We start from the raw sequence: 25,006 nt of genomic DNA on the forward strand, positions 1-25,006 counted from the left end.
AGACCAATGTAAATATGAAAAGATCCTCAGCGATCTTCATTTATTTGCAAGAAAAAGACAACTAAAGTTCATTATACAAGTAACTCACCAAGTTTTACTCGAGAAAAAAGAAAAGAAAAAAAAAAAAAAAAAAGGACAACTAAAGTTCATTATACAACTAACTCACCAAGTTTTACTCCACCCAAAAAAAAAACGAAGTAGTCAAGTATATCTTACATACAAGTACAACAATATAGGTCTAGAATATGAAAGTAAAATAACCTAAGCTATACTGCTGCTTGATGTCCTATGGTGGCTTCACCTCCATCATCTCAATTCCAAGAATTGTGCCTCGGTGGATCCATCCCTTCTTTGGCCAAAGTGTGCCGCTATAATCATCTCATCATGCCAGTTTACATACTCATCCCATGACATGTTATGCTGATGGTTGTTAAGGTACTCAAGTACTCACAAATTGTACCTCTGTGGCTCGTGTCATCCATTAATACAAGACAAGTTCAGTCCAAAGGGTAATGAGAATAAGGGTATGGAAGAGGCTCCCCTGGGTGTGGTGGTGCTGGTGTATATGGGTGGTGGCATATTGTATTCGAAGAATTCCTCCAAAACTTTGGATGTCCTCGAGGCTGAGCTTGACCCATAATCACTGAAACCGCCACTGAAAGGGATACTCAAGACACCAAAAGGACCATAAGTAGATGTGGAGCCTCTAGAGTCATCGAAGCTCAAAGATCCATCATCATGCCTATAGTACGAACTCTCGGAAGATAGGTATGTACCATCATATCCATGAGTGGGAGGGACACCATGAGCCTCATACATAGATGTGGAGCCCACAAACTCCTCCAAACTCAAGGATCCCATCGCTCCCGCTAAGCCCTCCATCAAATTTAAAGGACCATATGATCCGTACGATCGGGTGTCGTCCCCATAACCATGCATGTGTTGGTTCCCTAGTTCCTCCTCTTCTGGATGTAGGTTGTAGGACGACCACGATGGGAGTCATGGGACTCACCACCATAATCCTAATCTTGATCTTGAGTGGCATGTGTGAAATAAGACTCCCCCGCATATCTCACTGGGGAGGGCTATGTTGCAAATAATGGAACAGGTAAGCACTCGTGAAGTCCTCCACTACCATAACCATCGTCATCATCATACCCATCACCTCTAGTCTCATGATCCTTATCATCACCACCACTGTCATCGTCGTCGTCATCATCAGAATGCCTCTAAGTCAAATTGGGAGCGAGTATGTCATCTGGATCATCATCATCATGTGTGCCATATGCCATCATCCAATCCTCATCCAATGTACTAACTGCCTCCTGTGCATGTGTCTGCCCAAATAGAGATGCCATAAAATCATCCACATCAACCCCTGCAACTCAAGCAAGCTTTAGGTTAGGACTCCCTCCAGGCATGTCCAACAACAACTCACCCCTATCCATCAACCACTGAGTGAGGGGATCCTGCTCTTCTGCATCCACTTTGAAGACATTGTTGAGGTCGATGTTCTGCTCACTACTCTCAGCCTCTTCATTGGCATGTTATATCTTCAACCTCATGTTGTAGTGGCAAAACATTAGATTGTTCAAGTGCTAGCTCCCCAACCTGTTCCTCCTTTTGGAGTGGATCATGCTAAATGTACTCTAGTTCCTCTCACACCCAAGAGGCAGAGCAAGTCTGAGAGAGGATCCTGATCGTCAGTCTCCTAAGGTTCATTGCACTTACCATAGATAACCCACTACTCAACTATGTTACCACAAAAACATTAAGTTCATACTTAATAGTTGATACTCAACATAATCTACTTGTCTGTAAAATGTAATAACTTGGATCAGCGTTTTCTCGTCCCCTAATGGTAGCATCCAAATTGAAGGACAACCAAATGTGCCCCTAAACACCTTTATTTACAATCATTTGTAGTGATGGTTAGCTAAATTCTTTAAAAAATCAAATGCAAGTTCCAAGTCTGAAATCCTTGTTATCTCTCCTTGGTATGTCAAAATGATTGGAGTTGTGGTTCGGCTCCAACTTCGTAATCACCTGCATCATGGCATTGAGCAAGCTGAGTCTAACCCCAAATGTTTGCCATACTAATATTTGGGGTTGAGATAATAGGCTGTGCAATTCATAAACTCAGTCATGGAAAAAAAATCGAGGTAAACTCAAGTTTCGACCAAGTGAAAATGGGAAACTCAAGTGGAAACCTATAAAATTTCGTGAAAACTTTGGACTTTTTCCTGCAAGTTTTGACAGGTTTTAGGGAGTATTTTGGGGTGGGACTCTACATTTAAGTTAATTAAAGTATAAAGAACACATTTGGCACATGCATTTTGTTAAAAAACTCAATGGTGATATGTCATTCAAAGTACATAACATCAACTTAGAGTCGTCTGAAAAATAACTTCTAAGTTCAATTCAAAACATCAAATACAATGTTGTTCAATTCAAAACATCAAATGCAATGTAACTAACAATAAAAATAAAAGGGAAGTACAACTCACTAATTCAGTGCCAAAAGGGGTGCCTCAATGGATCCGTCCCATAACTTGAGTAGTACTGTGCTTGTAATATCCTCTCCACTGACTAACAGACATAGAGATCCCATGACATGTTATGCATGTGGTTGTCAAGGTAATTGACAATTGTACCTCTATAGGTCTGGTCATTAACATGCATAAGATATCCAGTCTAAGGGAATACGTGGTTCAGATAGGGAAGTCCTAATGGAGGGGTTATTGGTGGTGGTTCCACGCCAAAGATTTGCTCCACAAATGTCTATGCCCCAAGACCTTAGAGTTAGTATCCACATAAGTAGCACCCCTATACACATATAGCGCCCTCTCGCAGGCACTGGACAATACATCCTAGTCTGTCCCTCATAATCCTAAGGAAACCCATAACCATAAAGGGCATGACTGTAAGCCTTAGAAGAAGATGCAACACTCTCCATACCGTTCTTGTATGAGTGGGGATCTGCTGCTCCTGGTATCCAATATCCGGCTGCGGAGCCTCTCGACTTATCTAGACTTATAGAACCCATTGAGCCCACCAAGCTACCCACATCCATTGGATGGTGAGATCTGTACGATGAGGTGTCATCCTTATACCCATGCCTATGTTACTTCCCCTTCCCCTTACGGTTGTAGGTGGAAGTGGAAGAACGACCTTGAGATGTTACTCCATCGTGATCGGCATTTTGGATAGCATGGATGAAGTGACTCTACCCCGAGAATCTCAATGGCCCTCCTTGTCCGTGACTCTCAATTGGGGTCATTGTTGGCTTTGGTGGTAGTGGTGGTCTCTCCATAGGATCAGCTGAATTCTAATCATTTGGTCCAATATCATCATCATCATCACTCCCACTGTCATTCCCACTACTAGGTCCAACATCATCGTGATGATCATCATCAACATCGTCATCATCTTGTGCTTGAGTAGTAGGTGTCTAAGTAACATCATCATCTGACCACACAATATTATCCTCACCGACATTGGATGCATCGGGGTGTGGTGCAAAGGGATGGCTAGGCTCAATGTGCAGTCTCCCATCTCTCATACAATATGACTATTGGGTCGACCTCTCGCCTCATCCAACAACGGCTCTTTAACCACTCGAATAGGGGGTTCTCCTCATCATCTTCAATGGCAAAGATCCCAACCAACTAATCTTGTCCCCATTACCTCCATCCTTACTTTGCTTAATGTGCTCCTCTCTCAACTTCATATTATAGTGCACATATACAAGATATTCTAGCCGCTTCACCCCCAATCGGTTCGCCTCTTAGAATGTATCAAATTGAATGTGCTCCAGTTATGCTTGCAGCCGGTGGCAAAAGATGTCTGGCAGAGCACTTTAGTTGCAATATGAATCAAGTACTCTGACTCTAACCCGTATTGCAACCACCACTCAGCTGTAAGAAACATACCCAACCCAATTAATAAGGCTAAACATTTAATTGTATAAAAAAACTAAAATTGAGAAAGTAAAACTTGGACTAAGTGCCTAACCAGGAGTGTGATGGTCCCCCGAGCTTGAATAGCCACTGAGCGACCGAAGCTACCAACGACATCCCTAAAAGCCTTCAACTACAATAAATACTTACAAAGTATAAAAAAATAAGTAATTATTTTAAGAACTAGTCATCTCACAAGTTACAATGTTACCTCGTTATTAATTAATGCTTGTTTTGTCGGATCCGGTTCCAACCTTTCCACTACTTGATGGACTGCCCAGATCAAGTCTGTCATCATCCCAAGTTCTTTACTATAGTCGTACATGGAATTCAAATAGTAGGCTATCAAGCAAACTCAACAATTGAGATGGTAAGAAACTACACAAATACATAATAAGTAACAACTTGGAAAATTTAACTACTTTCCACTCACCAGGCAAATGCAGTGGGTGTTGCAGCTGCCTCTCCCACCTCTCCTAGATTATATTAAGGAATTTTTTTATTGCCCTTAGGATATAGCTTCCCAACCACCTCCTTCACCATCTCCATTGCAGCCCATATATTTGGTAAAGTTGATTTCCTTTGTTGATCTACCAACTTCAAGATTGTCACCACAAGCTGTAGAAGCTTCACAACTTTCAAATTTGCTCATAAGAGATCACTAGATACGGTGGCCTATGCTGCACTCCTTGCCAATGAATCTAACTGGGGCCAATCGAACCAATCTTGCGATGCAAACATCTCATGTAATTGGTTTTTCTTCTTCTCAAAATTCTTCAAGGCAATCCAATTTGTAGCAAATCTTGTGGCCCCAAGCCTCCCCAATCACCACCACATATCCTCCTCAACATATCCAATGCATATCCATGGTTATATACAATTGTGGTCACATGTTAAGTTCGCTGAACAACCTTCTTCACAAATTTGATTTGCCCCATGTCCTTTAGCATCAAATCAACACAATTTGCCACACAAGGGGTCTCTAAAAGCCTATACCTGGGATTCTCCATCAACTTCATCCCAGCCTTCTTGAAGTTGGAGCCATTATCTCACAATCTGCATCACATGCTCAACTCTAACCTCTTTCACCACACTCTTCAACAACCCACATATGTATTTTGCATCCTTTTTGTGACCGGATACATCAACAAACTTGAGGAACATTGTCCTCCACCCCAAATCAACACAAAATTGATGATAGACTGTTTAAAAGGACCAATCCAATTATCATACATCACCATCACCCCATAGTGCCTTCACATCAGCTTAAGACCATCAATGTAGGTCTCCAAGTCATCCTTATGCTGTGAGAGATATATATTATATATCTCATATGGAGTTGGCCCAACCACCCTATGTCCAACACCACTGATCTCATCCACCATTGCCTTATAATAAGGCTCCTATGCAGCGTGTGCTGGAACACTGTGATATAATGCCCACTTAGAGAAGGCCATCCCTACCTTCTCCTTCACATCACCCCGCAAAAATGCTTTAATTTCTTTTGTTTTGTCTACGGCCTCCTAAACAAGTCAGGATCAATGCATAGTATATGAACATCAGGATCTGTAGCACTAGGTCTCAGTGCAGCAAATGTAGCACTAGATCAGGGCCGTGGGGCCCGTGGCAAGGGGACTTTGGCTCCTCCTCATATTGGAGTTGCCTCCCCCTCCCCTCTCAAAACCTGGATCTCTAGATAACTCTTCACCCATAGCCCTTTGTGTCCTCCTGATCTCATCAAGTTTATGAGATTCTCTACTCATCCTTAGTACTCTCTCCATCTCTGTCTCTAGGGATGATGCATCAAGGTTTGGCTCATCTGGATCGATATCCTGCTCTCTCAGCTCCTCCAAGCATGCTGCGTGGAACTCATCCCTCTTTGCCCTCTTCTCTTGCCCTCATCTCATATATTTTTCCATTGCCACTTTAATTTCATAAGGGACATTAAGGCATCAAAGCACATTGCAGCCTCCTCCCGCTAGATGGACCTTTAGTCGAGTGGCCCCACCTGATCCAATATTTTTCAAACAAAATTTACACTCAAACTTTTTCTTGTCATCTGTCAGAGGCCTACCATGCTGCTAAGCTATGTCTGAAATAGTAGTTTTTGACTCAAAAGTGAGTGCCTAATACAAAAATACATGATAATCATCGTTAAAACACAAAAACGCTCTAATTTTAGCCTAAAGACCCTAAACACAAATTATTTATAAACTAAGGTATTCACATACATTGAGAAATTTTGTCCTAATTAAAAATATTTTTTTTATAATTAAAATAGTATTTATAGTAATTATTAAATACAAGATAAATCAGAGATAAATCAGAAAACATAGTAGAACACTTCAAAAAATAGATTCAATCAATTACATTTGTAAATCCACCTACTCGAGAAAACAAAAAATAATTTCAACTCAATTCAACATCATTTGAGCATGAAACAAACAAAAAAAATATAAATTTTTAGGTATTTTTTAAAATCAGAAAAATTTTAAAAATAAATAAATAAATAGTAGAACACTTCAAAGATCAAATCCAACAACATACACTTGTAAATCTACCCACTAGAGACCATGGAAAAAAAAATTCAAAACAATCCAACACCATTTGACCATGAAAGAAAGGAAAAAAAACAAAAAAATTTGGAAAAACTTAGGTTACCTTGCAACAAAACTTGAAACCCCTTTAAATAATCCACCAAGAAGGGCCGGAACCAACAAAGGAGTCCTTAACAATGCTTGAAATGATCCAAAAACAAGCAAAAATGGTCGAAACTTGGGGGAAATATGAAGGCGAAACAGCGACTTCTGCCTCTGTATTGAGCTCGAAAATCTGCAAAATGCAGAGTTTCGTGCAAATAAAAGGAGTTTAAAGAAAAGAATTGGCCTGTCGGGTTCCTGGTGAGTATTTCTGAAACAACTTTGTATCCCTCTTTGGTCTTACCAACTGCATTGAGAAAGCAGCCATTCACATGCACCAAACACCCTCTCACCAACTTTGTTTCATTTTAATCCCTATCCCCAAAATTTTGAAGCTTTTCCTCTTTATCCTGTACTTCTGTTCCTAATACATGGCAGAAGCATTGTCTCAATCAAGCAAAAAGGAAGAAATGGATGAGGAAATGAGAGCTCTAAAAAAGAAAAAAAAAAAAAAAAAGGAAATTGGTGACTTTGCCCACAGGAAAGCAGATTGTTGGGTGCAAATGGGTATTCGTCACCAAAACACCAAAAACAAGGCAGATGGAACTGCAAAAAGATACAAACCAAGATTGGTAGCCAAGTGTTTTACTCAAACCTCTAGGATAGACTATCAAAAGACGTTTGCACTAGTTGCTAAGATAATATATTTCAGGTTGTTTTTTCGTGTGCAGTAAATAAAGGATGGAGCTTGCAGTAACGTTATGTGAAGAACACTTTCTTTTACGATGGTGGAACTTAAAAGGAACTGCTTGAAATCCTTCATTAATGAAGTAGTTAAACAAGGAAAGTGAGATATTGCAATCCTTGTACAACAATCTATTAGACCTTCTAGATAGCAAGAAATCTATTTGGATTCTACGATGTCTGCTTTTGAAGGTAATTAAATGCTCCTCTCTTTTTTGAAGTATTTACAATAGATAGATCAAAAGCAACAACCAAATCTAAACTTAAGATCCCTTCCTCATTCCTCTCTCCAAAACCATATCCTCCACATATTCTCCCCTAGCCTCTTTGATCTTTCCCCATATGTCCACTTAAATCACCCCCTACGATAATATTTTTTCCTTGACGAATTCCTTGCATTAATCCATCCATATTTTCCCAAAATTCTAAATTTAAACTTTCATCACAAATTGTATTTACGGTTTCTTTCTCTATTACAAGCTTGATAATTGTTGGTTGAGTTCTACTAAGAGTTGAACTCCATTAGAGTTTTTGTTTATGTAATTTTTTATTTCTTGTTACCCAAGTAAGGGTATTTATGTAATAGTGTTCTTTTCACTTTATTATAAATAGAGGGCTTGAGATCATACTGATCCATTCAACCCATTCTACCATAATCAATAGTCTCAACATGGTATCACAGCCAAAGCTTGATTAGGGAAGAAAAAGAAAAGAGAGAGAAGAAAAAATAAGGGAATAACCTTGCTGCAAAAGGGGAAGAACCTTGTTGCAACTAGTCTCCTCCATTGCTGCAACTATACCACCATCACCTCCTCCATCACTGCTGCAACCATCTCCTCCATTGTCTGATATTTCTACCTCTGCCACCCAATCTGAGCCTTCCCCTTCCATCACCTTCTTCTCTGTCTCTCAAACGATCAAACCCACTCCAAAAAAACCCCATCGGTTTCCTCTTCCAATCTTCATCATTCAAACCTCAAAAAACCCCATCTGTTTCTAACCCACCTATTAAACCCCCCCCCATTGAACCAACCTAATTAAAACCCCATTAACCCAATGAACCGAACCTAATGAACAACCCATTGAACCAAAATCATGGACAAACCAGACCAGGGGTCTAATTGTTAATTCGTATATATGAAGGGGTCTCTTTGAGAATTCATAGATTTACACGGCATATATGAAATTATACATCTGCATAGGGACCTATATTATCCATCTTTATAGGGGTCTATCGGTAATAATCCATATTTATAGGGACATATATGCAATTATCCATCTTTATAGGGGTTTATATATAATTATCCATATTTTATAGCGACCTATATGCAATTATGCATATTTCCAAGGGTTTATTTGAAATTATCCATATTTCCATGGGTCTATCTGCAATTTTGCATATATACAAGGGCATTTTCTGTAAAAAAAATTTAATGGAGATACTTACTATGGACCTTGTAACTCCCTAGATTTGTTTGGGTGGTTCAGCTATTCCATTCGATGACATTTCAGTTGTTTTGAAAGAGTGAAGAACTACAGACATTTTTTTTTTGCATGGCAACCATCAATGATATTACTGCCTCCACTGGCTCCGAACATTACCCCACTCTTCATCCTCTTTTGGTAAGATTTGATGGAACAAATTATTTTATCTGCTCTCGATCTGCATACTTAACTATTACTGGAAGAGGACTTGTTGGACACATTACGGGCGCCACTATCAAACCTACCACCACAGGTATTTCACAGGATAAATGGATCTCGAAAGACTCTCTTATTATGTCATTCCTTTTGAATTCCATGAATCCAAATATTGCCCGTGGACACTTATTACTTGATACTATAGCCCAAGTTTGGAAGGCTACTACTAAAACGTATGGATAGTTGAGGAATGATGCAGAAGTTTATGAGCCACATATGAAGCTTCATGAGACTACCCAAAAGGAACTGACTATAGCCCAACATTATGCTAAGTTGCGATCTCTTTGGTGGGAATTGGATCATTATGGGGATTATCACCCCACTAATCCAGATGATGTGGCTACTTATAGGAAGCATGTTGATAAGATTCGGGTATATGACTTCTTAGCGGGTTTGAATATGGAGTATGATTAGATCAGAGTGCAAGTATTAAGTCATTCTCCCTTTCCTACATTATAACAGTCTTATGCCCTTGTTCAATGTAAGGAAAGTCGTCGATTAACCATGGTTCATGCTCCTATTGTGGAGAAATCAGCCTTATAATCTGTTAGCACTAAATCTAATTTAACTAAGGAGATTGTTAAGTGTCACAAACCATATCATACCAAGGCCAACTGTTGGAAGCCCTATGGGAAACTTGCTAATTTTAAGCAAAAATTGGCACAAAGAAAGGGAAATCGAAGGTTAATCTTTCTAAGAATGCTTAAGAAAGTATTTCCTGATTTAGTTTCTTCTTGTAAAAAGGGTGAATTTTCTTGTGAAGCCTGCATTTTTACGAAGCAGACTCCTACTTATTTACCTTCTCTTCATAATAGAAAATATATTCCTTTTGTACTAATTCATACTGATGTGTGGGGCCCCTGCCAACATGAGTCTTACTGGCTATAGATACTTTGTTACTTTTATTGATTGTCACTCTCAATCTACATAGATTTATCTTTTAAAACAAAAAAAAAAAAAGAAGAGGTTTTTCGATGTTTTCGTGATTTTCATAATATGATTAAAACTCAGTTCAATGCCACTATAAAGATCCTTCGCAGTGACAATGGCACAGATTATATTGATGGTGAATTTTATAAATATCTCTCTCACTCTAGCATAATACACCAGACCAGTTGTGTTGATATGGCTGCCCAAATTGGGGTTGCTGAAAGGAAGAATCGGCATCTTTTAGATATAGCCCATTCACTTATGATTACTATAAATGTCCCTGACCAATACTAGAGTGATGTTATACTTACCCTCTTACCTTATGAATCAGATGCCCAGTAGGATACTTGGTTATAAATGTCCTAATGAGCTTCTTCAAGGAGCCGCTTCTTTTGAAATTCCCCTAAAGGTTTTTGGATGCATGTGTTATGCCAGAATCACAGCCCACCAAAGTAAGTTGGCTCCCCGCGGCTTACATTGCATATTTCTGGGGTATTCTGCTACTCAGAAAGGGCACAAATGTTATCTTCCTCCTTCCAAGAAAGCCATAGTCTCCATGGATGTAATCTTTAATGAGTCTTACCCTTCCTATACACATCTCCAAGGGGAGAGTCCTAAAGGAGACATGTTCTTTCCAACTCTGGACCTTCTTATCACACCACCACAACACATCTTAGGAGTTGAAGTGTTCCCTAACCAAGGGGAGACCTCGGCCAGTGTACCTAAGGACTCTAATAAAGGTGTTATTTCCAACTCTAAACCTTCCTATCACAGCACTATAACACAATTTAGGAGTTGAAGAAGTGTTTCCTGACCAAGGGGAGACTTCGGGCAGTATACTTGAGGACTATAATTCTCCCCCTCCGTTTTTTGAACCATGTGAAGAACTTGGTCAGGGGGAGACCACTCCTGTGAGGCACACTATTGAGGTCTTTTAAAAATAGATTGACCAGAATAAGGAGATGCAAACTTATCAGAGGAAGAATTGAAGGGGGAGAAAAGTGATACGGTACAACTTCAGTCTCCTGCTCCATAATCAGATTCTACTATTCCCCCGAGGTATCTTCTTCAGATCTTTCTATTGCAGTTAAAAGGAGTCAGATCTTGTACTCAACATGCCATAGCTAAATATGTTTCTTATGACTCTTTGGCTAACTATTACTGTGCTTTTATATCCTCTATATCATCTATATTTGTTCCTAAAAGTTGGCAGGAAGCCTATGCTGATAAAAGATGGAAGGCAGCTATGGTAAAGGAAATGAAGGCAATGAAGGCAATGAAGAAAATGATATTTGGGAGCTAGTTACACTTCCTTTAGGAGAAAACCCTATGGGCTGCAAATGGGTGTTTGTGGTTAAACAAAATATGGATGGATCAATCAACAGGTTAAAGGCTACACTAGTTGCAAAGGGGTTTACCCAGACCTATAGGATTGATTATCAGGAGACTTTTGCCCTTGTTGCAAAACTGAACACAATAAGAGTTCTGTTGTCTATAGCTATGAACAAAGACTGGAACTTCCACCAACTAGACGTAAAGAATGCCTTCTAACATGGGGAGTTAGAAGAATAAGTCTATATGAAAATCTCACATGGTTTCTCCAAAGACAAACTGCAGGGAAAGTCTGTCAGTTGAAGAAGTCAATTTATGGGTTAAAACAGTCTCCTAGATGCTGGTTTGGACCCCTCCTAAAGGCAATGACTTCTATAAGGTACAAGCAAAGAAATGCCGATCATACACTATTTGTCACTCATGTACTAATATCACACTTCTCATTGTTTATGTGGATGACATTGTCATCACAGGGAATGATGGTGAGGAAATTCAAACATTGAAGGACTTTCTTGGCAGAGAGTTTGAGATTAAAGATCTAGAGAAGTTACAGTACTTCTAAGGGATTGAGGTGACTCGATCAAAGAAAGGTATACTCCTATCCCAAAGAAAGTATGTCCTAGATTTATTATCAGAAGTGGGAATGTTGGGGTGTAAAGCAATTGATACCCTTATTAAACCTGGAGCTAAACTTAAGGAAAAAGAGGGAGAACCAATGGACAAATGAAGATACCAAAGGCTGGTAGGTAAGCTTATTTACTTGTCCCACACCAAGCTAGACATCGCTTATGCCATGGGATATTGAGCCAGTTCATGCATGATTCATATTTAGCTCATATAAAGGTTGTTACAAGAATATTGCAGTATTTGAAGGGAAATCCTGGAAAAGGAATACTTTTGTCACCCACTGATAATCCAATAGTAGAAGCATACACTGATGCAAACTTGGCTAGATCTCCTGACAGGAAGTCAATTTCAGGTTACTATACCTTTGTTGGAGGTAATCTAGTTACTTGGAGAAGTAAAAAACAGAATGTGGTAGCTTTATCCAATACCAAAGCTAAATATAGAGCTATGGTTAGTGGAGTTTGTGAGCTATTATGGTTGAAAGGCTTGCTAGATGATATTGGAGTCCAAGTTCCAAACCCTATAATGCTATATTATGACAACAAGGCTGCCATTAGTATTGCCAATAATTCTGTGCAACATGATTGAATTAAGCACATTGAAATTGATAGGCTTTTTGTCAAAGGAAAGTTGAAACAAGGGGTCATCTCTATGCCTTATATGACCAAGTGGCAGATATTTTCACTAAGGGTTTGAAGGAAAGAGATTTCTTTCCTATTGTAGGCAAGTTGTGCATGACTAATATCTATGCCTCAACTTGAGGGGGAGTGTTGGTTGAGTTGTACTAGGAGTTTAACTCCATTAGAGTTTTTGTTCATGTAATTTTCTATTTTTTGTCACCCAAGTAAGGGTATTTATGTAATAGTGTTCTTTTCACTTTATTATAAATAGAGGGCTTGGGATCACACTGATCCATTCAACCCATTCTACCATAATCAATAGTCTCAACAATAGCAATAATCCTATCACCTAATCTTTTAACAAGCACCACATCATTATTTAAATTTGTATCCTCTATTTTACCTACCCTACTTCTATTACTTTTATGATTTATCCCTGGTATACCAAATTTTAAGGTCATCCAACTCTCTAGCTTTTTTACCCTTCCATCTTATCTCTTTGCAAGCTATATTAATCCTTCTTTTCATCATAATATCTATTAATTCTAAGCTCTTACCTATTAGAGATCCTATGTTCCAAGATGCCAATCAAATCCTACATTTCCAGACTAGCTTCTTTACCTACACTCGTCCATAACGCGAGAACCTTTGCCAACTTATCACTGCACTGGGGAGCCGATGCGACGTGTCGCTTATGGGATGCTCTAGCTAGTCCTTGCCCACTTAGAACTACACTTGGGCTATAGTGTAGCGGCATGGCGTCTTTTGTCGGGGAACGCCTTAGCATAGCGTTTATCATATAACTTAACCAATATTTGTTGTCGGTCCCAAGCCTAGTAAACGGGAGGGTTGATGTGTTAGGTTGGCAGCCAGCATTGGTAAAAATCTAGCCAAAATAAAAAACCAAAATAACTCCGAATTAAGGTTCCTAATATCTCCTCCCGGACTTCCTCTTGCCGGGATGACCTCTCTCGGGTCCAATCCCTTCTCCGATCTAACCCCCTCAGTTTCTTCTCTTGCTGAGGAAGAGAAGTCTCTTTCCCTCAATCTCTCCTCTCTTGCCTCCCAGGAAGAAAGTTTCTTTCGGCAGAAATCGCGAATTATATGGCTCGAGCTTGGGGATGCCAACACTGCCTATTTCCATCGATCTCTTCACCTATTTCAACTCTTTCCCTTGTCTTCTCACTAGTAGTGGTACATGGATTTATAACCCTCCTAGTATTAAGGTTGAAGTCACCTCTTTCTTCTCTAAGCTCCTATCCCCTCCTTCCCCTCCCCCTAGGCCTCCTATCACTCCCTCCACTCTAAACAAGTTTGTAGACCCTTCCCTTCTTCCTTCTCTTTAGTCTATTCCTTCTCGGGAGGAAATTCTCTCGGCCATCTGGTCCCATAAATCTAATAGGCCCCAGGCCTTGATGGATTTAGCATCGACTTCTTCCTTGCTGCTTGGGATTTTAGTGAGGATGACCTTGTTCATGCTATTCATAGCTTCTTCTTCAATCCTTCCCAGCTTACCTCCATCTATCAAACTTTTCTCTGTCTTATCCTCAAGAAACCCGGGGCCTTTTCTCTCACTGATTTTCGCCCCATCTCCCTCTGTAATCTCCTCTATAAATTCATTTCCAAAACCCTTGCCAATAGGATCAAGTTGGTCATGCCCTCTTTTGTGAGCCCCAACCAATCCGCTTTCATCTCTGATCGGAGTATCATGACAATATCCTCCTTTGTGCAGAGATCATCAGAGGGTTTGATAATTCCTCCCATTCCCCTGCTGCTCTTTTCAAAGTTGACCTCCATAAACCTTTTGATTCCATTCGTTGGGACTTCATTAGTGAGGTTCTCCCCTCTATGGGTTTTCCACCCTCTTTTATCCACTGGATTTAAATCTGCATCTCTTCTCCTCACTTCTCCATTATCATCAACAGCTCCTTGCTGATTTCTTCCCTTCCCGGGTGGGAATTCTCCAAGGGTGTCCGTTCTCTCCCTATCTCTTCACCCTTGCTTTGGAAGTCCTGTCCTATCTACTTCAATCCAAAATCGACCAGCTTCTCATTTCCCCCATCCCTCAAGCTCACTCATCTCACTTTCACTGATGATCTCATGATCTTCTCCAAAGCTGACCACACATCTATTTCTTCCATTCTTTCTACTCTTTACTTCTTTAAATCCCTGTCTGGTCTGAAAGTCAATCTTAAGAAATCCACTATCTTCCTCTCAGGTATCTCTGACTCGGCTCGTGCCTCCCTTCTTCAACTCTCCAGATTTATTCTTGGCTCCTTCCCGATAACCTATCTAGGCCTTCCCCTTATCCCTAGTAGGCTTACTCATCATCATTGCTCTTCTATGCTTAATAACCTCCGAAAAAAGCTCCAACTTTGGAAAGGGAAACTTCTCTCCTTTGCTGGTAGAGCTATTCTCATCCGTTATGTTCTCCAATCCTCCTACCTCTACTGGTGTGGTATCTTCCCCCTTCCCAAATCTACCATCCATGCTATGGAGTCCCTCTTCTCCGCTTTCCTCTAGAAGGGGCAAGATTCCTCTCGTTTCCTACACCCTATAAGTTGGGTTGCCACTAACCGGCCTAAATCTGAGGGAGGCCTCAGTATTTGAAGGATCTATGATGTTAATTTGGTCTGCATCCTTAAACTCATTTGAAAATTTGCATCAACACATGATTCCATTTGGGTCTCCTGGGTCTACTCATACCTCCTCAAATCGAATTCTATCTGGACCACCCTCCCCCTCTCCACTTCTTCCTAGATATGGAAAAAGCTTCTCACCCTTCGGCCCCATGTCCTCTCTACTATCTTGGTCCAAATCTCCTTTGGGTCCACCCCTTCCTTCTGGCTTGATCCCTTGCATCCGATGGGTATTTTGTTCTCTCTCTTTGGTCCTCGAGTTGTATATAACTCCCGAATCCCAAAAGATATTCCCCTCTCCTCATTCATCACTAATGGCTCTTGGTCTCTGCTCCCCCACTCGAGTCTCACACAAATTTGGAACTCCATTCCCCCTTTGTCTTCCTTTGCCACTGACATCACCATTTGGACCCCATCCTATACTAAAACCTTCACAATTGCCTATGCCTGGAACCTCCTCGAAACCCCTCCACCCCCCGGTCCCTTGGTTCCCCATTGTTTGATTTAAAGGCCACATCCCCCACCACTCTCTCACCCTTTGGAGAACCCTTAACCTGTCCCTCCCAACCCAAGCCTTCCTCATCAGTCGCCACATCCCTGCTAGCCCCATCTGTAGCCTCTGTTGGATTGGTATTGAGAACATTGACCACCTTTTCTTCACTTTCCCTTTCTTCCGCACCATCTAAATCTTAGCCCTTACTTCTATTTGGCCTAGATCAAGGCACTTTTTTACTTTTGCTCCAGATTGGAATTGGGTCCTAAGTAAGTTCTCTGGTTCCTCGATTTGCGACCGAGTAGGTAAGCTCATCTTCACTGCTACAGTTCATCATTTATTGTGGGAGCACAACATAAGAAGATGGACTTCCAAATCCCAATCCCATGTCTCGATTTGGAATGCCATCTATTTTTTATGTTTTTTCTAGGCTCAATTATTTCCCCCATCCCCCAGTTATGGACTCTCCAAGGAATAGATTGATTGTTAGTTCCTGGAGCCTTAGCTCCTCCCTCCAGTCGTTTTCTTAACTGATTGTTGCCCCCCCCCCTCTCCCCCTTGTATTATTTGGTTCGGTTTTAATATATTATTTATTCATCCAAAAAAAAAAACTTAGGGACCACTAATTAATTAAAGAACTTCTACTTAAACTACAACTCTTAAGTGACTCACAAATTAAGACCCCAATTAACAAAATAAAAGTAGGTAAACACTCCACAAAAATAGCTGGAACGATTTTGACTAAATTGGGCTCGAAGCATAAGTGGGTAATGACCAAAACCCCGGGGGGCCGCCCTTTGGGGCCCCGGTGGGGGGGGGGGGGGGGGGGGGGCGGGGCGCGCGCCCGGGGGCCGGGCGCGCGCGGGGGGGGGGGGGGCGGGGGGGCGGTTGGGGGGGGGTTGGGGGGGGGGGCCCCCCGGCCCCCGGCGCCCAGGCGCACCCCCCTTCTTTTTTTTTTTTTTTTTAAAAAAAAAAAATGAAAAAAGTAAGGAAGAAAATAATTGGGGAACCAACCAAACATATTTAATTATCACTTTCTAATAAAAAAAATTTAGTTTTTTTCCTCACACTTTTTTTTTTGTTAAATTCTTTCTTTTTTCTTTTTTTTTGTTTTTTTTTGTAGGTTTTAAAAAAAAAAAAAAAAAAAAAAAAATATATTTTTTTTTTTTCTTTTTTTTCTTTTTTTTTATTCCACCCCCCCCCCCCGGCCCCGCGGGCCCCGCCCCCCCCCCCCCCCCCCCCCCCCCCCCCGGGTCCCCCCCCCCCTTTTTTTCTTTTTTTTTCATAAATCTTCGACACTCCTGCATTGGTCAATCTACCATTGCTTTTCCCCTAATATGTTTGCTGACCCTAGAGCTGATTTTCAAGATGCTGGCATCAGTTGTTTCCGGTCCCCTATCTTGTTTTTTGCGACACCTAGGCATCCAGGATTTGAAGTCCATTACTAAGTTAGGTTTCCACATGTTTTTTAATTATTGATCAAACGACCTGGCAGCCCTTCAAGAAAGAAAAAAACTACTTTACTTTAGAATTGATCCTAGGTGATAAGGCGGTTGTCACCTCGGGCACCTCAGATCCCAAGCCATTTAAAATTGATGATGTTACTAGACTTGAAGCTATGACCACAGCAGTGCTTACTGTCCAAGCAATCTGTACTTATCATCAGTAGTGCAAAGTCTTAACAACATCTTCAGAATAATAACTCAACAAACCAAAGATTTTGTCACAGTAGAAAGTGAGAGAAACTATGGCAATATTAATACTCAATTTTTAGCATAACAGCATGCCATATTGCATAACAAGGATAATGGTAGAAACAATCCTCAGTAACATGGGTGCTACTTGAATAGATGCTCACCATTTCCATCAAAATCACCCCACCATCCATCACTGCTCCTATTAACATGCTTAGCCAATGCCCTTGCTCCCTTGGTTAAGGTACTGCCTTTAACCTCGACCAACAGAAATAAATGTAATCAAGCAATCATCAATTTAGTATGGGTAAGCAAATAAATTTAGATTAAGCAATAATATATTTCCTTGATCCACTCTGACAAGCAGAGCAAAGCAATTCAATACAAACAACTACGATACTATGTTGACATTGAGGATGCTGAATTCAGGACACCTAGTATACATTCAGTGTACAACCCCGGGAAGAAAAAAAAAGAGAGGTGCCAACTGCAAGGAAAAGCCATTTACAACTGTTATCACCAAGGTCAGTACCATAGTCATCAAGGAGGCAAGGTGACCAAGGCATTGGAGAGGGCCAAATATGAAAACACCCACCTAGGCACCCAACATGACCAATGACTCTGGACACCTAGTCATTGCCTTGACTACTATACCCGAATGGCACAATCTGAACCAAAACCATAACGGTTCACTCATCATAATCCTTTCAATTAGAATCTTAAAATGCAAGACAGCTATGTGCTAGAAAATCTAATAGGGTCAATTTTGTCCCACCATCCCAACCCCAAGGTGAATTAATTAAATGGAAGGCCCTTTTGCCCTCAAGAAGCCAGCTCCTTCCCCCACCCACTGATCGTGATAAGAGTAATCATCTAGACGGAGCTCGCAATTTATTCCTTTCTGAAACCAAATAAGATGGCAATCTTTATTCTCTAAACATAATAAGTAGAATACATCAACTGATATTTACCTGAGCCCAACCCTAATTTAGGCAACGAAATAATTAGTCAGCCAGTACTTACATTTGGCTTATGAGGCATCAGGAAAGATGATAGCAGAGCAGATCTTGGGGGAGGAAGTGCATCAGGAACTGATCCCACAGTTTGAGCCAAGCCCAGAAGGCTTCGTATACCACCATAACTCAATCCCTGGGTTACAGAGAGAAAAAGTTATTACTTTTTCTGTTTACAAATGACATTGCAAGCTGCAAGTAACTCAGATAGGTAAATCTAGATGTGCTTGGTATATTTCAGCAACAATTTGCCTGACAATATGAGTATAATTGTTGACATCTATAAATATCTAGAAGAAAAGTATGCCTGCTAAATATTATTCTGGAGCAACGAAATCATACTAGTTATCTGAAGATATTAAATAACATAAACAAAGAATGGAAATTCTGTAAGACCAAAAATAAACAAGGAAAAGTTACCAAATAACAACTAGGATTAAAGGGTTAAGGGTCATCTGGAAACTAAAAGAAAATAAAGGGCAAGATAGAATTGATACACCCCAAGCAATGTAACGGCAGATCTGTTTAACCTCAGTACAACAAATAAACCAATATTACGCTCAGCAAAACCAAAATGAAACAGGTTCTCCTTATTTTGTGAACTAGGGTTCCCTTCTTCAACTCAAAAACTTAAACAAACCTCGAAACTGCAGGCAAAGGAGAGAATAAGCACTGGCAAAATTTAAATATCTGATGACATACAAACAATACCAGAACCCATAACCATTCCATGGTAAAAGGTAACGAAAGAAAGAGAATGAGGAAGAAAGGAAAGACTGAAAGAGGACAATGGGAGAAAAGGTTCGAGCAATAGAAGGTGTTTTCTATTGTACCCATAGTTGTGAGCAACGAGGTGATGCATGGCAGTTTAGTGAAGTTGAGGCGATGATTCGACAAGGCGCCCTCCGAGGCGCTTTTGAGGCGGTCGAGGCAGCCGAGAATCTCATAGCCAACTATCAGAGGCTCAGAGCATAAGGGTATTCAATAACAGGTCATACAAAGTCCCTGATTAAGCATTGTTTATTTTTGGAAACAGACAGCAGAGTTTAAAAAAAAAAAAAAAAACGCCGGAGATATACCGTCGCCCTAGAAGATGGTGAACAAACCCAAAAAAAATGGCCAAGAATCTAGAAGCAAAAATTAGAGGCTCAGAGCATAAGGGTATTCAATAACAAGTCATACAAAGTCCCTGATTAAGCATTGTTTATTTCTGGAAATAGATAATAGATTTTAAATAAATAAAAAAAATTGGCCGGAGACATACCATTGTGGTGTTGCATGAGAAGATGGTGAACAAACAAACACCCAAAAATTGCTAAAGTTTACTGACTAACAAAATCACCAATTAACGAAAGGAAGAAAGAAAAAAAAAACACAGAGAAAGAAGAAAGAGTTAGGCATCACCTACCTTCTCCTAAGATGAAGCTATGAAAAGACGCCAGAAAGAAGAAAAAAGAAGTCGCCGCTGCAACTGGAGTTACTTGACTACTAGTGTTGCAACTTCAATAAGGAAAGGTTTCAGGTTTATACCAAGTTTTTAAGGGGAAAAAAAGGAAGAAGAAGAAGAAAGAAGTCGCCAGAGAGAGTAGAAAGAAAGAAGTCTGCAGTCACTGCGTCTCGGTCTCGATCACTGGTCGCTGCAAGTCATTGGCAATGGAGTTTGAGAGGAAGAGTTACCGAGATTTTAGGGCATTCGATTTTGGTCTTTACGGTTTAAGTCATTCAATTGCCTTTTTTTTAATTGACGTAAAATTTGATCCCATGTAGCATATTACAGTGATGCATATTAGGTCCAACGAATAGTTAATTCCCAATCGAAACTAATTGTAAATGAATTATCAGCCTCTGATTTGGATCTTATTTTTTTTGGACTTTAAATAGCCCATATGTCGGTCGCCTTGGGGTATATGGCATCCGAGGTCCCTGAGGCAACGCCTGAGACATCGAGGTTGACACCTTATGGGCTACTAATGAAGCGACACTCGCCTTAAGCCCTCCAAGTATGCCCGGACACTTAGGCGACGCCTTAACAACTATGATTGTAACAACTACTAACCAACATATATTTGCATTAGAGTCAAAACAGAATTACAAATGGAACATAACTGTTGGTTGGTTCGGTTTATTTGTGGGTTGGTTTAATTATAAGTTGTGGTTCAAGTTATTATTATTCAGTTGGTTAGTGAGGGTAATTATGTAACTTTGTATATTTCACATTATTATAAATAGAAAGCTTAGGAATCACATTGATTACCTAAGGATTCTTATCTCCACATGGAATCAGAGCCAAGTTATATCGAAAAACCTAGTATTGATCAGAAAATTACTGCAACATTGAATCCAAAAAATACCATTGCTCAGAGAAAAATTTTTTTGACCTCTTACACCTTCCTGAGATATTTCAGAACCAATTTGCAGCCTGCAGAACAGCAGTTTTTATCAGATTTTTCTCCAGCAGATTTGATCAGCAAGTCATGATATTTTTTGCAGATTTTTCTGGCCATTTTCAGAAGGTTTGATCAGAATTTTCAGCGGGTTTGATAAAAATCGTTTTTGGTGGTGTTCTTGGTGAGTCGACTGAAGATATGACTACACCGGATGTTTTTGCAATTCCAACAAGTCATGAAAATTATCCCAACCTTCCATCACTCTCTATTAGGTTCGATGGAACCAATTACTTGATCTGATCTCGTTCCGCCTATTTGACTATTACTGAAAGAGGTCTATTCGGTCATATTATGGGCACTACAACCAAACCTTTTGACTGCTGGCATTCTTCAGGAAAAGTGGATTTCACACGACTCTCTTATCATGTCCTTTCTCTTGGATTCCATGCATCCAAATCTAGCCAAGGGTTATTTATTGTTGGATACAGCAGCCCAGATTTGGAAGGCTACTAAAGAGACTTATGGACAACTAAAAATGATGCGCAGATCTATGAGCTACGAAAGAAACTTCATGAGACCACACAAAAAGAGCTGACAGTTGCCCAGTACTATGCTGAATTATGCTCTCTCTAGCAAGAGTTAAACCATTATGTTGACTACCAATTGACTAATCCTGATGATGTGGTTGCCTATAGGAAATATGTTGACAAAATTCGGGTGTATGATTTTTTGGCTGGCTTAAATGTGGAGTATTATCCGATTCGAGTACAGGTTTTGAGTCGCTCTCCTGTTCCTACATTGGAACAATCTTGTGCACTTGTTCAACGTGAGGAGAGTTGTCGTCTGACTATGTTGCATCACCCGATAGTGGGAAAATCTGCTCTTTAGAGTGTGAGTATGGTGTCCCGAACAAAATCAGCCAAAGATATGGTTAAGTGTGAGCATTGCCACAAGCCTTATCATACCAAAACCACATGCTGGATATTACATGGGAAACCTACAGATTTTGAACAAAAAAGGGCTCAAAAGAAGGGTAAACCCAAGGCTCATTATTCAAAAATTGTTTCTACCGCACCTACTTCAGATATCAGTTTTTCCCAAGAAGAGTTGCTTGCTCTAAGGCGCATTCTACAGTTGTCTACCGCCGCCGCTACACTGCCTCTTCCAATGCCTCGTCAACTGCACTACTACTTCAAGCACCCTATTTAACGGCTTCCATGCTTCTTCCGTTTATGCTCCATGGATTATTGATATTGGAGCAACAGAACATATGACAGATTCTGCTTCTCTTTTCTTGAATTATTTACCTACCTTAGGGAAAGATAAGGTCCGTATAGCTGATGGTTCTTACTCTTCCATTGCTGGAAAGGGAACCATACAACATTCACCATCCCTTTCTTTGTCTTCAGTTTTACATTATCCATCTTTTTCTACTAACCTTCTTTCCATTAGTAGTCTTACCAATGACTTGAATTGTACGGTAACATTTTTTCCATCCTATTGTGTCTTTCAGGATCTGGTAACAGGGAAGGAGATTGGACGTGGTAAACTAGACAACGCCCTCTACTTGTTGGAATCGAATGGAGCCTCTTCTTCTGCTATGCTTGCTACTCCTCATCTAGTCAATTTGTCAGCTCTCTACCAGTGACATCGTAGGCTAGGCCATCCCCTTATAGGAACTTTGAGAAAACTTTTCCCTGATTTAGTCTTATCTTGTCATAAGGAATTTTTTTTTCTGAAGCTTGTGTTTTTGCTAAACAAATACGTTCAAGTTATTTGCCTTCTCATAATAATATAAGTTTTATTCCTTTTATGTTAATTCATAATGATGTGTGGGGGCCTTGTCGTCGTATATCTATTACTGGCCATCATTTTTTTGTTACTTTTACTGATTGTCGCTTCTGGCTCCACATGGATTTATCTTTTTAGACAAAAAAAAATGAAGTTTTCCGATGTTTTCAAGATTTTCATGATATGATTAAAACTCAATTTAATGCCACTGTGAAGGTCCTTTGCAATGACAATGGAACCGAGTATAGTGAAAAAGAATTTTAGAGATACCTCTCTAATTCTGGCATAATACATCAAACTAGTTGTGTTGCTATTGCGGCCCAAAATGGAGTGGCCGAATGGAAGAATAGGCGTCTTTTAGAGATTGCTCGTTCTCTTCTAATTGTCATGAATGTCCCCGACCAATATTGGAGTGACACAGTTCTCACTGCATCATACCTCATGAATAGGATGCTTAATAGAATTCTAGACTTCAAATGCCTTAGTGAGGTCCTTCAAGGGACATCTTCCTTTATAGTTCCTCCAAGGATATTTGGTTGTGTGTTATGCCAAAACTTCGACCCACAAGATTAAGTTGGAACTTGGTGGCCTCCGATGCATTTTTCTGGGGTATTCTGTGACCCAAAAGGGTTACAAATGTTACCATCCTCCTTCGAGGAAGACAATAGTGTCCATGGATGTCATCTTTAATGAGTTTACTCCTTATTATACACCTCTCCAGGGGGAGACTCCAAAGAGCAGAGGTGTTTTTTTCCCACTTTGGATGTTCCTATCACATATAGAGACCTACCAACCCTAATTCAGCCTCAGTTAGAGGTTCAGGAAGAGATTCCTAAATAGGGGGAGTGTTAGGTACCTGAATGAGGCTACTTAACAAGGTGGAATAACTCAAAAAGAAAAAAGGGACTTTGAATAAAAGTTAAATAAGAAACAATACATACTACTAGCAGTAGGTGATTCCTACGCCTACCCAAGAGCAATGGCTCTCACATAAACTTCTCTCTCCTGCCTCTTTACTCTTCCTCCCCCCCCCCTATTTTTAGCAATTACATTCCTACCGAATTAATTAACAAAATCAGCCTACTTCGAGTAGGACTCTTCAAAAGTAACCTAACTGTAATGTAACTCTAACCTGGATGTATTATGACTCACTCTAACCTGAATGTATTATGACTCTCGACTCTCCAAATCTAATTCTAATAATCTTAACGTAGAAGGACTCTTCATGCTTCAAATCTGCCAGTCACTGAATGCAATAGGACTCTGCTGAAAACGACAGGACTCTCTTCACTCTTCAAACTGTCAATCGTTTCCTTGAGAGTGCTTTCCTTGTCGAATATAAACTCTTGATATCAGGGGCTTATCAATACTCCCCTCCAAAAGTTTCACCTTGTCCTCAAGGTGAAAATCTGTAAAGTGGGATTGCATTTCAGCATAAGATTCCCAAGTATTTTCACAAGGCGGCAGTCCTTTCCATTGAATCAAAACCTTCAGCAACCCTTGAGTAGAGAAACGAATGTTGAGCTAGGCTTCGGGTGTGAGCTGCAACTCGTCGTTTCCCTACAAACAAGTTGGAAGCGGCTGCGGGGTAATGTGCTGCCCCAATGCCTGCTTCAACTGTGAAACGTGAAACACCGGGTGGATCCGTGAATCATCAGGTAAACGTAGACGATAGGCGACTGGTCCCACTGGCTCAATGATCTGGTACGGCCCATAGTAGCAATGGTTGAGTCTCTCATTGGGCCGTTTGACGAGTTTCTGGAAGCGATAAGGTTGTAGCTTAAGAAAAACTTCATCCCCCACTTGATAATGCACTTCCCTACGCTTTGAATCCGCGGAAATGCACATCCTATTTTGGGCCACCCGCAGATTTGTTTTGAAATCCTCCAACACCCGATTGCGCTCTCGGAGGAACACATCAACCTCATCCACTTTAGATCGACCATCCTCCCAACACAGAAGAGAGGGGGGGTCTCGCCCATACACAACCTGAAAGGGAGTCATTTTTGTGGCTGAATGAAACGTTGTATTGAACCAATATTCGGCCCACAGCAACCAATTAATCCAGTCCTTCGGTTGGCGAGCACAAAAGCATCGTAGGTAAATTTCAAGGCTGCGATTTACCACCTCCGTTTGACCATCCGTTTGAGGATGGTAGGCACTGCTGAACTTGAGGTTGGTGCCCGCTAATTTGAAAAGCTCCATCCAAAAATTACTAAGGAAGACGCGATCTCGATCGGAGACAATGGTTCGAGGGAACTCGTGCAAGTGGATAACCTCCTTGCTGAATGAGATAGCCACATCCTTGGCGGAATAAGGGTGTGAAAGAGCAATGAAATGAGCGTACTTGGATAGCTGGTCAACTACAACAAGCACGGTATCTCCACTCTTAGTCCTGGGTAACCCACCAATAAAATCCATGCTAATGTCTTCCCAA

General features: G+C 40.5%; 1 protein-coding gene across 1 annotated transcript in view; it reads right to left on the reverse strand.

The window, feature by feature from the left end:
- Window positions 1-25,006, reverse strand: part of LOC148999051 (RNA-binding ASCH domain protein) — an 82,848-nt gene that overhangs the window by 16,435 nt on the left and 41,407 nt on the right. The window contains exons 8-9 of the mRNA XM_089141502.1: window positions 18,402-18,527; window positions 17,543-17,636 (exon numbers count right to left, since the gene is read on the reverse strand). Coding sequence (XP_088997628.1) covers window positions 17,543-17,636; window positions 18,402-18,527 — 220 coding nt within the window. The remainder of the gene's footprint in view (window positions 1-17,542; window positions 17,637-18,401; window positions 18,528-25,006) is intronic.

Source organism: Hakea prostrata, unplaced genomic scaffold (assembly GCF_041222555.1).
Source record: "Hakea prostrata isolate BN-2017 unplaced genomic scaffold, UWA_Hpros_2 contig_58, whole genome shotgun sequence".
NCBI lineage: Eukaryota > Viridiplantae > Streptophyta > Magnoliopsida > Proteales > Proteaceae > Hakea > Hakea prostrata.